The 18809-nt window shown below is 38.5% G+C and overlaps 1 protein-coding gene across 8 annotated transcripts in view; it reads right to left on the bottom strand.

Moving 5' to 3' along the window:
* The window catches only part of LOC109462815 (RNA binding protein fox-1 homolog 3-like), a 48791-nt gene that overhangs the window by 3629 nt on the left and 26353 nt on the right, over positions 1-18809 (bottom strand). For 4 of the 8 annotated variants that reach the window (XM_019759437.1, XM_019759434.1, XM_019759438.1 and 1 more), the window contains exons 2-7: positions 11185-11433; positions 9831-9989; positions 9364-9417; positions 2500-2557; positions 1836-1992; positions 1081-1123 (exon numbers count right to left, since the gene is read on the bottom strand). In XM_019759437.1, coding sequence (XP_019614996.1) covers positions 1081-1123; positions 1836-1992; positions 2500-2557; positions 9364-9417; positions 9831-9989; positions 11185-11433 — 720 coding nt within the window. Of the gene's footprint in view, positions 1-1080; positions 1124-1835; positions 1993-2499; positions 2558-9363; positions 9418-9830; positions 9990-11184; positions 11434-16427; positions 16628-18809 lie in introns of those variants that run through there. The other 4 variants (XM_019759439.1, XM_019759441.1, XM_019759435.1 and 1 more) reach the window with 4 other exon arrangements.

The following is an 18809-nucleotide window of genomic DNA, read 5'->3' on the forward strand; positions in this document are numbered from 1 at the left end:
TGATGACGAAATTGTGGTAAAAAATGGTTGCAAACTTCAATATCAAACAGATTTTCTTGTCCAGAATATTTCTTTCCACTGGTCGTGTCAGAGAAGACAGATACTATTTACAGTAGTACAGTTTACAGCTCTATTTTATTGGGGAAATTGCCCTTTTGGCCTTGGCCTCTTTTTTGCCAAGCACAATTAACAGTGGACCACGAATTTTAACCAGTAGCATGCACGTCCGGTGAGCGACAACAGCCGAGATTTAAACCCTCAACTTCTTGGTCCAGAGTCATACAAGGTCTCTAACCACTAGTGAATTAGTGAACTGAACTTAGTTACATTATTTACAAAGCTTTTCATTTTTATCATGTCGGAAAATCTGGCCCCACTGATTCTAAGAGCCACATAAACAAAGGCAGTTCCAGTCATAAACATAAATCACTTCAGAAACATTATATATATAACAGCAAGTTGGAAGCCCGTCATGAATTCTTCACTATCAACAGTCATAAAAACCGTTGCAAAATCCTCGACCAACCCTCGTCCGTTTCCCTGCAAGCGTAGGTCATCAATCTTTATAACGATGGTCTTTTATCGAGCAGACCAGCTTCCCTATCAGACCCTGAGATCTAGACTGTATCTACTTCAGCATAAATCAACTGTACAACTGTCACTAACCATCTCAGGCAGAGGGAAGAAAAAGTTGTGTTTCCAGTTTACCAACCAAACCTAGCCATACCTGCTGGCCCTAGCCTTTTTTTATTGACCTCTGGTAAGCCTATAAAATTTTTGATCTGAAATCTAAATTTCTAACCCTCTGAATTTCTGAAACATCAATTAATGCATTTTCAGAAGCAATTTTTTCTTCCGTAAATTGGGTGAAATATTTGATCACAAGCAAACAGGTGGACAGGTCCTTGAGACAGTCCTGATGCAATGTTAAACTTATCAGTTGGATCATTTCAGTCGAAATCTAAAGAAAAAGAAAATACTCCTAACCTACGGACCCTACTTTTTTTCAAGACTGAAACAGGAAACACAACATGAATGTTCCTAGGCCCCACTATCACTAGCCATCTCACTAGTCCTCACCTGGTATCTGTCACCATAGAAACCATCTTGATACAGGGCTGCCCTGTGGGGGGAAAGAAAACTGTGATGTTAAAACTAACAGATGGGATAGTTACTGTAACAAAGGTCAGTACTAAAGGTTGTTAGTATCATAAAAGATATCCAGTATATAGGAAGGGCAAAAATAAGTCTGAATCACACTCAATAAACCTGCTATAAAATACTAGTAAAATACTGTGTAACACAGTAGTACCCGCGGTAATCTGAAAATTTACTGGAGATTATGGTACCTACTATAAAAATATTATGCAGAAATAAATCTACTACAGTAACTACTAAATTTATACATTGAACAGGCTGTTATACGGTTAAACTGTTAAATGTATTTGTGGAATTTATACAAAAATTTACAAAATGTAGTTAACGGAAATAATTCTTAATGATGACAATACAATATTAGTAATTTTTTCTACAATTGAACAAGCCAGGCAAAATCCTTTTCCATTGTTGTTAAAGTTTAAGAAATAAAATCCTCATATATAATAGATGTAATTCTTATTTTTATCTTCAGTGCATGTATAAGTAACATAGTCATACATGTAATGTCAAACAGGTTTGTCTGTTTTATCATAAATCTGTGGCCTAACCCGTAACCTATTCATATTTTATGCCAAACGGCTTTAACCTTATCAAACTGAAGGTTAGAAGAGTATTTAACATGCTTTAACAAACTTATGCTATGTACCACTAACACCTAGAATGATGAAAAGACCTGCCTATTGGAGATGACAGTAGAGTCCAGGATGGTGGCCTCCGGTACATACCCATAACCCCCAGCATAGGCGGGGATAGGAGGGGGAGGGGGGCCACGGAAACCACTGAAGGCACCACGCCCCCGACCCCTTATAAAATCACGCCCACCACGGAACGCTCCTGCAATACAGAACACAAACAAACATGAGAAATAAACACAACAACTTACAGTAAACAACAAAACAACAATACATGAAGTAAGATTATATTAGTTCAATCTAAGCCGGCAACTTTTTTTTTCTTTTTTACTTGCGGATTCTACGGACCATTACGTCATTCCGATCAGCGTTCTAGTGCAAGATGCAACGGGACAACGACAGATGAAACACGAAACATGGCGTGGAGAGAAGATACCGTAGTCATACTATGTGCGCTATTTCAACATGTGTATAGAAAGCTGCTATCGTGTTGTTTTTACCATTGATCATTAAGTATGTACAGCAATGTGTGATAACATACTTAATCTACTTTACTGTGAACGTATGCTAAGTGCTGTAAGCTACAGTACATGTACACTGCCATGCATGCAATCAAAAATACAAATTATTATGTGTAGTAGCAGTTTCCACAGCTTAAAAAATCGGTGCATTCCGGTGTGTCCGGGTTTGCTAGCATCGGTCTACTTGCCGTTTGCATACGCACCCCTAGTCTTATTGGTCATCACACGAGCGGTTGCATTATTCACCTGTTATACAAAACCAGACAGAGCATTCGGTCACTTCAAAGTTCGGTTACATACAGCGGTAGTACACATGCAAGGAAAGCCAAGGAAATGTGCAACGTTTGCTCTCGCTTGGCTGGGGCAAAGATTCAAGACAATTTAACGTCTGGACATGAAGAAATATTCAAGTTCTTACCACGAGAAAACTCTATTTTTGGAGGTCCAAAATCATGCAAAAGTCTTTGAAATCTTTCTGGAGGATAACTTATACACGGTTTTGAGGAAATCGTTGAAATCATTCTTAAAGTCTTGAGGATTGCCCCAGGCAAACAATAGCATGCAAATCGACAAAATTCATTGAAAATGATTCATGATAAACAACAAAAGTAACTATTTTTTCAACCAGTTCAGCAGGCATGCACTTGGGTAGGGTTGTACCATTTGGACAGAGGAGGCATTAGCGGGAGGGACCACACGAACAGTGGGGGGGATGACAACATGTACAGGGAAGGGGGGTGCTGGTATATGCTCTTAACATACTCTATTAACCGGATTTAAATTCTGTGGATATCTCGTATGAAAGTTATTGCATAACATGCTGACTTTCATACAAAATTTCCACTGTCGACCAAGTTCTTGTTCTTGAAACTACAAATTTCTACGCTTCTTACATTTTTTCTTACTAAATATAGATTTATCGTATGCAAAATCTCAGGCTGGGGGGGTACATGTAGCACACAATGGATAAGTAGTGTCACATGTAGATGTATGTATGTGTTTAGTGTTACACACATATATATGAGGGTTATAGTGTATGTATGGAGCCAGCAGTGGTGTATATACATGTAGTGTATGAATGGGTGAAGAATGTGTACATATAGGGACAGGTGGGATGGATAGACGACATGGATTTTTGTCAACAAGAAAATGAAAATACACAACCTGGTACAAGACCCTCGTGTACATGTGTATAGATTTATCGACAGTGCTAGCAAAGTCACAAAAATGCTAAAAACGCTTTTAGAGAAAATATTACAACAGATAAGCAAAAGTTGGAGTGTTTTGTGTGTGTGTTTCAATTGTACCATTGAAATAGTTTTGTAACACAATGGAAACATATTCACACTGTCATGAGTTTTGCAGTGAAGGGGACACAAAAAAAATGAATTTCGAAATGTTTCAGACTAGTAAACTTCATGCACCAAAGATCGCATTTCGACAGTCTTTGGTTTCAAAGATCTTTCTCAGATTTTTTTTACGAGGGTCAAGTACCAAGATACAAGCAGGGGGTGGGGAGGGGGAAAACCAGGCAACAAGCAAGAGGGTGTGAAGTGGTTGAAAGCATAAAAGTGAGGTTCTGGCAGGCCAATGTGGGAATGTGGTAAACCCCCATGGTAGCCTTCCATAGCAAGACAGTATGGCAAGCCCCCATGGAGGGCCTCTATGGAAAAACCCCTATAGCAGGAAGCTAGAAACACTGCACTGCTATGTACTAAACAATAGTGACAGGCCATTTGCATTTGCTTTCTTCAAAACCCATTAAAAGATCAATTCAGGTAAACTACTAAGTATGCACAGTGCAACGCTCTGGGTTTTTGCATTTATTTTGTGCGCACGAAGAAAATGGTCCGTAATTTTGAGGCAACTCTCAAATAACTGCCATTTACTGCCAAAAATTATCAGAGAGCAACTTCAAAATCACTAATTTATCTTTCTGAATAAAAGACAAAATATCATGCCTGCTTTCTAAAGTCTTTTTTCTCTCTACAAGCTTTTGCTTGCAAGATTTTGAATTTGATAGGATTATGGGAAATGTATTAGGAACCACGTTGGGCTGCCAAAACCTCCATTGTGAAAACCAAATTAATATGCCATACCATCAAGCAAAGTACAAAAGAAGATGCAAAGAAGTACAGTACACCTTGACCAATCAGAATCAACATCTGGCAGTGAACTTGTTTTCGGATCTATCGAAATTAACTAATTTTATCAAAATACAGAACTTGTCTCAAATATACAAGGACATTTTTTCTTTTTTTATCTTCAAGAAAAATTGAAGACTTGAATGTATTTTTCTCCTTTTATATTCTCAATTGACAACAATTTTGTAAATTTTGACATTAGACCTTTTATTCTAGGAACTTGGGGTTTGTAATAAACGTCTATGCCGCTTTTATTCTATGGATTTTCTCATCAATTTTCCTTGTTGGCATGCCGCTACCACAAATTCATTGCAGTTTGATTCTGATGGATAAGCAAGGTAAAGTGCAATAGTTGAACAAGAATATAGGAATACCATAGAATCTAATGAACAGAAGATAGAATCATGAGGCATAGGGTTCACATGCAAATGACAACACAGCCCAAAACTAATATTACAGAGAAGAGTACAGAGGTAATATAAAAAAAGTGCAATGGGAAAAAGTAACTAAGCAGAAAATGATACAAGAGTACAAGCTTGAGATATAAGGGATTCAGTTATTCTTGCATTATCACAGTCAAATATACAAGCTTGACAGTGATCGACAGATGACAGAAATGATATAAGAAGACTTGTGGAAGTGTGTATAGCAGCGGGCTCACATGTAGGAGTTACATTGTCTCAATGGTTTGTATAGAAAGGTATATGGAGAGCATTTTTTACATACAATGCATGGTTTACATACGTATTCAAACAGAGTATACATATAGGTACATGACACTGGTATAAGTATAGAGACACATTAAAGCAAGCTTTAACAATACACTTTGATGTAATATACAGATTCATTACTCCAGAGAACAGAGCCATATAAATATATGTTAGGCCTACATGCAGCGTGTAACAGACTGAGTCGGAAACGTGTGAATATATCTGGCAGAATGGATGGAATTTTTACACCACTTGAACCATAGAGGAATAAAAAAACTCATGCCAAAGATGGATTTTTGTACCATTCTCTCAATGCTATCCAAGACGATCGATCGTTCGTTCTCAGCCGCAGGGCTTACAGTATACGTAGCTGACAGCCTTCGAGCACAAGAGAGGTGAGAGTCGAGACATTGACAAATTTTCAGAGCTTGGGTAAACGTCAGTAGTGAATGTCTTCAAAATTTCTTCAGTGTCAGTGTTGGTGCCGTGGACAAGCAAGTCAGGTAGGAATTTCATTAAGCTTTTTTTACTTCCACATTTAGAGTTTTTTACATTTAGTTGTTTTTTTACATTTAGATTTTTTTTACATTGTTTTTTTGCATTTAGTTTTTTTGTCAAATTTCTAGATTCACATTTAGTTTTTTTTCAAATGCACAGTAAACAAAGAAAATTTAGAAGCCAATGGTACGTGAATTGTTGAGAAAATGAGTTCTATTTTTTCCCTCTTGACTTGCTGACCAGGAGCATGACAATTGACAGTGTTGGCAGGATGGAAACACATTTAAGTACGAGACACAACTGTCTGGCTGCATGCGACCCTCTATGGAGTAATGATTACAAAGCAAGGTGCAACTGTCTGGATGGTAACCAGGCTGACGTATTATGTACAACCATGCAACACTTTCTATTAAGGAACTTGCCTCAAAAACTCCATACATACACAGCACTTTCTACCATCACCATACCACCACTAGTAACCACCACCATCACCACAAAGAACAAGCTTTTCTCTTTTTTTTTTCTCTTCTTTCTTTAAAACAGTCAGTTTTTGTGAGGCTTTTGTACATATACAAGCTGATATAAGTGCAGTAACATGTACAAACAGGGTGCCACGAATGAGGTTTCAGAGCCATACTTGCATTGGTGGGAAACCGTAAGGCTTTCGGGAAGCACTTACCCGCCGTATCAGCTCCCCATATAGACCGGCTTACATACTTTCAACGACAGTACACGTGTACGCTACCGTGCTACGTTTGCACTGAAGTGGAATTGGGGGCCTAAAACGTCCTTTGAGAAATGAAACGAGAGGCAAAATATGGCAACACTTACAACTTACTTATGGACTGCAAACTTTGGGCTGGTTGTCACAGAAACATCTTACTTTTTCGTCTGAAGTTTTTTTGTTTGTTTTTTTTCGCCTGCCAAAATATGGCCTTTAAAAATGTTAGGTATTTTTTTTTCGGGGTGCATTTTACATTGAATGGAAGGGTGTTCCTATATATAAATGGTATTGTGGTGCTTCAGCAAAAGTAAGATGCATCCTTATGCAGATAGAGTAGGTGGTGTTTCAACATTGGCTGAGTGCAAGCCCTAGCCTCACAAATGGTATTCTATCATATATATACACAGCATATACTTGTACATATATATATATATGTATATACAAAAGAGTAGTACTTAGATGTACAGAGAAGCACACAAAGATTAACTTCATAGGAAAACATGCACCTCGATTTTTCGTCCTTCTACGATTGTGCCGTTCAATTGCTCTCTTGCCCTATCGGCGTCCGCACTATTTGCGAAAGTACAAAACCGAACCCCTGCATGCAAAGGAGGAAAAACGAACAACATGCATACAATTAGACGTCATGCAATGCCTATCAATAATAAAAGAATTGTCATGCATTTCAATAAGAAGAAGGAAAAAGACAAGAGAAATTGTGCACACAGTAAAGAAAGAGAAAAGAACACCGTGCCATCATAGGAAGAGATTTGTTTCTGCATGCAATGCATCGTGTCCTGACTAGCCTGGCCATGGACAGTTGCATAGCATTACAGCACCATGAAATAAGTCGTTGGAACTAAATTTTTGGATAGCTAGGCAAGCAGCATTCTTGTAAGTATAGAAATAGAAGAGCAACAGTTTTAACCAAAACTCAAGCAAAATTTTACGAAATTATATGATTTTTTGATGACAAAACTTCAAAAACACACTCTTAAAATCACATTTTTGTAGCCCGTTGAAGGAGATGGATTTCTAAATGATAAGTTTGCACTCAGTAATACAAAACAATAAAGTGGGATAGAATATGAAGTAAGTTAACGTACAGGTAGGAAGAGTTTGAAGTGAGATACGGTAAACTCTATGAAAAGGTTCTCCTTCAACAAGCTACTAGGGACAGAAATGCCACCAAACATTCAACTTTCACCTCTGGCAAGGAGGCTACAATTTCAATGGTTCACAATCAGAATTATTGTGTTCAAACTTCTCAACAGGTTTTGTGTGACTTATACTTGTTTACTTCTTTGTTTTGGGGGGAAGTCTCAACCCCAAATAGATGTAGTAAAATTTTGAGACCCTACCAGCTTCCTATAAAATTGCATCTGTTCATTTGTTCATTTGTTCCTTTCTTTTGAGTTCTTTTCTTGTCATGAAGGAAATGTATAGGTGTATCTAAAGCTTTTGTTTGTAAAAAAAAAGGGCTTGGCCTCCGTTGTAAGGAAAAAAAAAATGTCCAAGTTTCGGACCCCTAGCACAATTTTTCAGAAATGTGGTTGTTTGTTTCTACATGTATATAAAACAGTCATAAATTTCTTGTGATTAATTTCTGTTTCTTTGGAAAACACTTGACTCAAAAGTAGAAACTACAGGATCTGCATGTTGCAATTTTTGCATCTTCAAAAGACTTTCTGCTGGAAGCATTCAGCTTTTCTACTTCCTTGAATAAAGCAATGAGGCATACTGTTATCTGGCAATCATAAAATTTCTTGAAAATATAATCAGTCTCATAGAAATAATTTCAATAAAGACTAGCTTTGTGAGCTTGTTTGTTTGTTTGTTTGTTTGTCTCTTTGTTTTGTAGTTATGTCTGTGGCATTTCTGTCATTGCCTGCACCAAGCAAAAGTACCAAGTTTGGCTTTACCGTATAATTTAGACGCTCGAATATTGCAGAAAGGTCTTGGTATTACGACTTACAATTCGTTCTCAAGTTGTCCAAACTTCATGCACCTTCTGTAGTGCTTTAGGCCCCAGCTTGGGACTGTTGCTTTGGCACAGACACTCGTACAACACAATTACAATCACAGCAAACACATCAATCAACTTTTATATGCAATGCAATTAGGAAGCTACAGGGTTCTGAGCTGATGAGAAAAAAGTACCGCAGGGCAAGTACAACCTGCTGATTAACTAATAGTACTATCATGATTGATGATACTTGTAAGGTCTCAATACTTGTGACACTATATTTCTATACTTTTCACTGTTAATTATTTGTATTAAGCTCTTTTCAAAATCTACAATTCACAATGAAAAACAAAAGGAAAAAAATTAATTTGGGTAGAAAAACAAGCCAAATTATATATCTCTAAAAAGTCTACATTTTACAAAAATTATATATGTAAATCTCATTAGCAATAGATGTGAGTTTTAAGAGCCCCTGATAGAAACTGCAGAATTTAACAACAGTACACCTTCTTGCCATTTACCCTAAATTGTCACAACAAAGTGCAACTGAAGTTGGCCTTTGTTTTTTTCTTCTTCATCTTTTGAATAGTGTTGATCAACATGCAAATTTATGCTAATATTGACAAGTACTTTGCTGTCCCATGACATATGTGTTCTACCAGTATTGTGAAACCATACGTTTATGTCATATTATTCTTGACTTCAATCAATTAATTAATCATAATTATGTAAAAATAATTTCCCCTTCTCGGAAAGGCTAAGATTAGTTAGAAACTCCACTTTTAAGTTTCTTAAAGTGCTACCTAGCAGAAGACTGATCACACACCACCCAACTTGGTCATTCCACTATCTTACAGTGTAAGTTACACTATGCCTTCTCACTCACATTTTTCCGAAAAAAAAATACTACCCTTATAATTTCTGAACTCTTTTGAACCCTGTAACTTCCAGACAACAATCAACACTCCATCAAAAAATAGTCACACATGAAAAAATGAAAGACCACATACCTTGGATCCCCTTTCATTGAAAATGATTTCAACATCTAAGATTTGACCGTATTTCTGAAAGGAAAAAGAGGAACATTAGATGTCTATCTATATCAAAGAAATAAGAAATATCATTTAAAGTGGTGACAGACATCCAGGTAATAAGATAAACAAGAAACTGAATAGACTTTGAGAATGTCAGATGGTTCAAGTAACATCTACTACTTTTTGGCAGTGACTAACAGAATCTTTACTTGAACAGGTCTTCTAAAGTTTATCATGAAAGTTCATCTGTGTTGGTAGTAATCATAGTAAAACGTTTAACTTTATTCCAACACACAGTTTACAGAGAGATCAAATTTTCAGCGACCACTGTCGCCTTCATCTCTATAAACTGTGCGTTGGAATAAGGTCTTCTAAAAGTATTCTTTAACAATTGTTACGAAACAAAGTTTGATTGATCAAGAACAAAATTGATAAACACTTACCCCAAACATCTGCCGTAAGTCTGGATCCCTGAAGCGGAAGGGTATATTTGATACGTGTAACCTCTTGGTGATGGCGGAGGCCAGAGCCTCTGCCGTGGCGGCTGTCTGTTGCGTTACGTCCGTGGCTTCTCCCGTTTGTACTTCAGCCTCAGTGGTTTGCTGGCAGGGAAAAATGGCAACAAAAAAAATACTTTTCACAACAGAACTTCAAACTCAATTCATTTACATTGGGAGTTAATTTCAAAGGACGTTTTTGGAGTTTTTGTGAACAGTCGAACAAATTCTGTACTACAGTAGTAATACATAACAAATATCCGCAGTGGCACGATTTAGAGGTCACCCTGAAAATAAAACCATTGTAAATATTTCAATATTTACGGTATTTTACATTTTGATAAGGCTTAAGTGTTATTTTCTTTTTAAGAACATCTTGTCTCCAAGCAGATGTTGGAGTAGACAACTGTAACTGTCAGAAAAGATGGCTGCTTATAAATGTTACAGTTGTCCACCCAAAAATCTGCTTGATGATCAATTGTTGTTTACAAATATATGAACTCAAGATCACGTAAATGTAACAAATTATAAGATGTCAACAAGCAGATATAGATATAATGACCTCTTTCTGTGATTCAAAGGAAAACATACGGCTCAAATACATCTGTTAAACGAGCGCTAAAATTATCTGCCAAAAACATTACTGGAATTTTCCACTGAGGCAAATGGTTCTCCTTTTACATACGGTGAGTATCAGGTTCTGTTATCAAGCAGCTGGGATATTTCTACCCAGTGTGACTGGGCTGGGAGGTATGTTATACTGTAGGGTCATCTAATGTTGCAGTGGGTTGTGTCATCATACTAGAAGGGAAAAGGAGCTTTTTGCTGTTTTTTAAAGGCATCCAATTTGCAATTTCAGAGTGGCAAAACTACAAATATTCTGGATAAGGCAATTTGTATGATATTGGCACATACTGCCCAACATTAGCACAGCAGTATTTCATACTTTGGGTATTTAAAACAGTACAGAAACAAGTCCTAAGATAAGTCCTTTAATTTCAAGGTACCCCAAAAATCAGGGTCCTAGCAGTAACCATTTTCCATCACCATTTCCGGTATTTTTGCTTCATGAATGTCAAAATACATTGGGATAGTGTTTCAACTTCGTGTGTAGATAAGTGACTAGCATATTGACTACGAAAAATCTGGTTTTCAAGCCCTAAAACTGCATTGGTACCTTTAAATTTGCAGTTGAAACAATTCTATAGTACAGTACCAGGTAGTCATACACAAGTTTGAAAACACAAATTACAGTGACAATTGAATTCTCACAAAATGATAAAATCATGTGAAGACTTACAGTACAAGCTGTAAAACTCACTGTTTGTTGACTAAAGCTCTGTGGACCTGTGTTTGGCTCGTGAGTTTCTGTACCGACCGCGACCTGCGGCTCGCCGTGTGCGTGGACCATGCCGGTGTGCTCGGCGCCCGGCAGGTCCGTCTGCTGGCTGCAGTCGTGCACGGCGCCCGCGTCGACGGGGACGCCCTCCGGACCGTTGTGCGCGCCGAAATGCTGCGTGGCCATCGGGTCAGTACTGCTGTTGTGTTGCTGTAGGACAAATAGAAGAGAAAACATATACATTAATTGTTTACATCATGTATTTGTATGTATATGTAACATTCATATAGAAATACCATGGGTAAATTGGCTCCGTTTCTGTGAAAAGAGAGTTTCTGTGTATATAGACTTTCACACAAACATACAGCCACACCCACACATACCAACACACTCGCATATCACACACACACACACACACACACACACACACACACACACGAATACACTCTCACACAAACACACACACTCTCACACAGACAAGCTGGTGTGTTTTGCTGAGGGGCTGTTATACTGACTATGCAGATACAGATGCCACATATATAAACACATACGAATGTATATACATAGATACAAACACACACAGTTACTCCAACTGCAACAGTGATCACACATTTTCACAACTTACTGCAATCAAAAGAATGGACATCATATAAAAATTGTCTGTACGAATGTTCCTCTCATTTCTGTATCTCCCACACACCCACAGACCCTATAGAGTAGAGTGGATATATTTGCATGAGGAGCCCTTCTATCCTATCCCTGGGTCCCTATATCACCCTGTTACTGTTCCTTCCCTCCAGCATGTGACACGAGTATTCGGGACAGGCGGGATATTTTTAACACCACCAGGCTCAACGTCTCATCTGGACCCCTGAAGTTCTAGGAAATAATGCGGGGATTCAAATCTCTGGTTTTCCTATTCCCAATCCCACATCCGAAATTGGTAGATCCCTACCCTGTAAATAGAATGATTTAAATATCAAAGTAACTCTTGTACATATAATAATATGGCTGTTGAAAACATAAACCAGTTTTCTGTACATTGTATTTGCTTGCAGTGTTTGTATGATTTTGTGTGCTAGTATTGAAGATTGAAATGGATTAGGCTATAGTAATTTATTTTCATGGTTCTCGGACATTTAAAGTTAAAATCTAGCAAGAGGACAAAACAAAATCAGAAGGATGGCTAGAAAACTAATACTTTATATTCACACCCTAAACAATTTTCTCTCTGGTCGGTTTTCATCTTCATTTTTAAAAAAAAATTTGTTATTATCCCAGAACCAACAAATTGCACCGTATGGCCCATAATTGATAAGCACAAAAAATCATTACGGAGAAAACCCCTTGTGCCATTTTCTGATAAAGAACACACAACGCTCAATCTAGTTCATGGAAAGAACTGCTAGGTCACTTGATATTATCTTTTCTATATACTATTAATCATACTACACCATTGTACAATTGCAGAATATTTTTCTGCATGCCTGCACTGATGCTAGTATTACATTGAAAATTACCTGCACCTGACAAATTTTACCTGCACCACTCAGAATTTAGGAAGTATGGATCATACTAAAAACTGCTCAGAAAGTTGCCATTATGATTTATTTCCAACTTCATAGGGGTAACAGTGAATGCATCAAATAAAAATTAACATTATTGTATTCCTAGATGTATATATAATCTAATATCATTTATAATAAACCCAGTACATGGATCAGTGCAGGTTAGGTGCAGGTAGACATCAGGAAAACCTGCACAGCTCCAATTTTACCTCCACTAACCTGCATATGCAGAAGGTATCGTAATTTCCAGCCATTCATCTACATAAATTGTACAAATTTTTGCCTCATACTCAGTTTTCAGTTCAGCATTATCATTTTTGCAATCGGAGAGTCCCACAAATTGAATTGGGGCAGCCTCGGAGCATCAGACTGGGGGGAATTGCAGATGATCCCTTCCCCCTGCTGTCCTACTGAATACCATTAGATACATGTACACCTGCTCATGGAACATGATTTACCACCCCCTATATACATTCTCACCTGTTTGCCAAACAGCTGAAGCTATTTGTATCTACACAGGGTTGTTTATAGGTATGTATTTGATGTTTTGATATAAAAATAAGCCTATAATCCCAGAATACAAAATTTATCAATAGCCAGAATGGGAAAAATGTTATCATACCATATTATAGGTGTCAGGAAATTTGATATATTCACAACACAATTTTATTTTATTCCACAACTCCTGCAAAATATTGTAGACCTTTTACTACTTTTTTCTTCATGCATACGCATTCCAAATGTTCCTACCTTGTCTAATATCCCCAATATTTCTAAGTCAATTGTAATATTGTGAATGTGTTTTCCAGTTAATGTAACTGAATGAATATCTACATTTTTTGGCCCATCAAGTTTTCATTATCGGTTTTCTCCAATCTGAGTCTGCAAAATGCTTTGGGCAGGAGGAAAATGTAGATTTCCAATGTTTTATAGATTGCCCACAATATAAACTATTGAGATGTAATTTTGGCTGTAAATCCCATGTGCTGGCCAGGGGCAATATCTAACTGGGTTGCTGCTATCGATAAACCTAGCACATGATTTGCAGACTGCTGAATTTGTTGTACAGGTGCGTGTGTATTATTCTGCTTCTACAATGGGGTATATGAATTTATGACTTGGCAACTGCTGACTATGTAATAGTACAGGCTTTTAACAATAAACTTAGGACATGATTTTGGAGACTGCTGAATTTGAGCACGTCAGCAGAACGTACTGCACCTGCGCGAAACCTGTAATGTATTCTACAACATAGCATTTCGGCAGAATGTCTCATATAAGGTTGTATTCGCTCATATAAGGTTAGCATTTCGACAGTAGTTTCCAAATGTTATGTCGGAAAGAATATCCTCTGCAACAGGCAAAATTCTGATGCAACGCTGACCAAAAACCCAACGAAAAACGCGAAAATACAGGGTTCTGCGCAGGCGCAGTACGTTCTGCCGACATGCTCTGAATTTGTAAGTTGCAGGACAGGTGTAAGTATATTGTTCTGCTTCTACACAATAAACCTAGCACGTGATTCGGAGCATGCTGAATTTGTAGTACAGGTGCAACTATGGATTGTTATTCTAAATGCACAGCTGTTTGAAACAGAACAGCTATCCCAACCCTTGGCCTGAAGTTGAACAGCTGTAACAGCCTGACACAGCCCCCTCCCCCCTCTATATGTCTCCTGTGGGCCCAAACCTTCCTGAGTAAGAAGAAAATCCAATCTATTGTGCTGGGGCCTACAGGAAACTAAGCCCCCTCCTGGAGGACCCATTAGATTAAGCCTGCATCAATCACTGTTACATCTAATACCCCTCATTTTAGAAGCGTGGCAGATTTCCCCAATATTCTAATGAGGAAAGCCTGCATACGCTCCCTTGTGCAAGGCCTCGATATATATAAAATATATATAAAACAGCAGATATATTCTGGGAGGGGAGAATTGTGCGTTCCCGATACTGGCGCGACCGGCGCTCCCTCCCCCTAACGCCCCTCGCGGGGAACGGTGCTTCCGACGTCCAATAGCACAGTCAGCGATTCTCCCTCAATTTCACTAATTTAACCTATCACTCATAGGGGGGCGCTGGGAAAACCGGGAGGCCAATATGGGGGGGTCCCTGTCACCCTGAGGAGACAGCAGGAGTGTGGAAGGGGATTATTACATAACATCACATCGAAAAATAACATCTTAGAAAAACAACACCACCATCTGTAACACTATTCTCCATACTGAAATTTACACGAAAAAAAATTAATATGATATAATAATACACTGAGGAAGACTTAATTTTTTAAAATGTACTTGTTTTATTTTTTCAGTGAAACAAACGATAGCAGAACATAAAGAAAGAACTGGAACGAAAAAGAAATTGTTTCATCTTTTCAAAGTGGATTGAGCCTTTTTTTTATGCAGGAAAATATGAAACCATAAAAGCCAGCATGCCTGTGCACCCGTAACCAAATCACCGATATATATTGATCCCTTTTTCACACATCAATGTATGCATGAGGAGCAGGCTCGTTTGAAAAACAATCTTATTACAACGCCATTGAGAACTTCCCTTAGAGAAAAGGTGCTAAGTAAATGTATCTAGTGTGTGAGAATGTGGGCGGGCCTGTGTGTGGATGGAACCCCGGTCGTCCAAGCAGAGGCATCTCCATTTCTAACCACTCCTTTCACGGCCGCTCGATGGACAATCATTAATTATTGAGTAACCAATCAACTAGCCGGCCCTGCTGGCCAAACAATGGAAAATTCAATCAGCCAACACTCCAGGCTGGAGCACAAGCCTCGGCAGCCCTACGCCGCGCCACACACCACCCGAAAAGGGGACGGTAATTTGATTAAGATCTCGGGGATGAAGATATTCCCTGCAAAGTGGAAAATAAAATAGCTGCAAGAACCAGCTGCTGCTGCCGTCGCTGCGTTAATGATTTTCTGCAGAACTGTTCTGCTTCTGCGATCGCAGAGACTGAAGCTGAAATGTGACGATAGCAACACCATTCAGAACCACCACCTCATTAAAACCTTGTTCCCGCGTTTTAATGGTATAGAGGATTGTGTAGTTTTTTGCACGATATTGTAATAGAATAAATGATCGCGCTGCGACAAGGCACAGCGGCTTCTCCAAATAAAGGTATCCTCATCCAAGGCCATCCGTTGGTGGCACACTAAAGGCAGTGCATGCATGGAAAATAAAATCCATTCGAACAGCTGAATAAACAAGCCAAAAGGATGCTTTCTTTTTTTTTCATAACATCCATAATCATCATATATTTCATATTTCTAAGACATCATAATCAATTCTGGATATTACTTCAGATCCGACCCACAAATACATATGTAATTCTAAAATTGACTCAAATATCTAGAATCCAAATTTTCTAACGCTGCCTGTACGAGGGAATGCCTGTGCAAGATATCATGTCCCATTTTGACAGTTCCCAAGCCTGTTTTGTATGGAACAGAGGGAACCGGGAACAAATCAATACTTGCTCTTTGGAACCATTTCTACCCAAATTCTCCTCAACAGTTCCTCCGTGTGCCAGCGTTCACGTCACATGATATCCCCCCAACCTGTCTCTCAACGTTACGCCGGCCAGTTTCTAAAGAAGCCGGGAGGGGCAAGAGAAGAGGGAACTTACCACATCCATGCATTCTTCCTCCCACATCTTTGCCGCTCTCCCTTCTACCACAATTGTGACCAGATTAGGCCCCGCTATTACAAGCCATCAGCCAAAAGCCAGGTAATTTTGCAGCAAATGACTATATAACTAGCTTATATGGAGCTCCCTGCGTTCTAATTGGTGGATTGGGCGGCTGGGTCCATTCATAATTCAAAGCTGTAGGGCAGTGGCTGCAGTTGAAGAATGGGGTTGGGGATGGGTGGGAGAATGTGGTGTGACAGCTGCTATTGTGCGGAAGAAATGCAATATCAATATGGAGTATGATAATGGGGCCATCCCCACACAAGACTGCTCACTTCATGCCACATCATGTATGCACGCATGCGAGCAGGAATATGATTTTTAAAAAACGACCTGAATTTTTTGTGTGAAATTTCACTATATCAAAGACGCGAAGTGAAGAATTCTTGCTTGTTTTTGTGACAATGAGACAGTCTTTTGTTCATGCGGTTGTGTTTTTCAAGCCGGCGGCTTTTTACAGGCATTTTTCTGCGCAGTCATTATCATTTATTATTCATGGGGAGCACACAGACAGTTTTACAGGCGGGCACGTCTTTTGAACGCTACACATGCCCGAAAAATAATTACGCAATTTGCATAATTCATCACTATCTATTATTTACTCTCCCGTGGATTCTTTCAGATAACGAGGTTATACATCGAATTCAATATTATGACAACTGTTTTCTCTGTTTAAAAAGCATGTTATAGTACTACTAGTGTTGTTCTGAAATGATGTAGTCAGGCTGGAGTGACAGATACAGGAATGTGGTATTTGGAGATGTGGCGGGTGGGAAGATTGACAGGTACAGGTGGACAGGTCTCCAGGGGACAGCTGGACAGGTGCCAGCACAGCTGCTAGGTCAGCTGTAACCCTCCCTGTGGCCTCATAACACACATCGACATCCAGAGGAAAAATACCTACAACTCAATGTCTTCAACAGTATTCTGAACAGGGTTGGATAAGTTATGGCAAAATTATTTACTGCTTCTGGATTTGAAAAAGACAAAGCTTTTTTTTTAATGTATTTACTGTTTTATTTACAACTAGAGTTCCACGATCTCATACCTTCGCCAAATGATGTTAGCCTTTATGACTAAGAAATTATAGATGAATCCCCCTGATTGTGCGAATAGGATCCTATATTGCATCAATTATATCTGTTGATCATATTCTACACCAGAAGACAGTCTTATCTTATCAATGCATGCCATTATAGCATGTCCTCATAAATTATGCAAATGAGGTCCTTATTTGAATAAATTATGTTTAATAATGTTCACCTTCACATAACTTTCAAATATCCCAAGTATGAAATTCCAGACATTACCACTATGTAATTATAACATTTTCTCGTTAATTATGCAAATTAAGTCTTCATTTGCATAATCGATATCTGCCTGTATTTCTGCCGTTCTGCATTACATATATCACAAGCTTGAATAGTCCTATCATGGAATGCAGCTGATATATAGAATTTCCTCATTAATTATGCAAATTACATTAATATTTGCATAATTGTAATAACATTATGTCAAGCATCACTTCAGCTACCTACATGACAAAAATCACGACGATCCATCAATCGGTTCTTGAGTTATCCGCCTTTAAACATTTTTCAACTAATGCCCCTGCAATTCCAGAGCAAGCCGCTAGGGGGTCCAAACTCACGTCACTTGTTCCCCAGCACAAGAGCTACCTACCATCCAAATTTCGTCACCCTAGCATGTCTAAATCACGAGATATCAAAACCGGAAGTTCAGCTGCAGTACCATAACAAGCCGTTAGGGGGCCCAAAATTTAATCAGTTCCACGTCTCATGAAGACCTACCCACCTACCAAGTATCAAGACAATCCATTTTAGCCTTCTTGAGTTATCGTGCTCACACACACACACACACACACACAGACACACGAACGCCAACGAAAACATAACCTTCTTGGCGAAGGTAAAGATAAAAGTATCTGAGAACTTGTAAATGTTTTCTGACAAATCAACATGATTTGGACTGGCAAATTTATGGTACTTTTACAGGAAAAAAACAGGAATATTTCCTCAAACACTGTTATGCCAGTGGCTACACCAGTGTGCAATTTAAAAATTAAGCTCCTGCAATTCAATTGGAAGCTCCAAGGGGGCCAAAAACATATTAACTTCTTCACAAAGCCTGATGATAACCAAACAATCCTTCAAAAGCTTTCGTAACTTTTCCAGTTATCCTGTTGACCAACAATCAAGCAATAAATGGCAGATAAAAGCTTCTGCTCTCTAGTGGGGGGCAGTCATATTCCATATGCCCACATCAATAATAAATGGATCAATGGAAAATTTGGGGGCT

This window comes from Branchiostoma belcheri, unplaced genomic scaffold (assembly GCF_001625305.1).
Source record: "Branchiostoma belcheri isolate BF01 breed outbred unplaced genomic scaffold, Haploidv18h27 scaffold12, whole genome shotgun sequence".
NCBI lineage: Eukaryota > Metazoa > Chordata > Leptocardii > Amphioxiformes > Branchiostomatidae > Branchiostoma > Branchiostoma belcheri.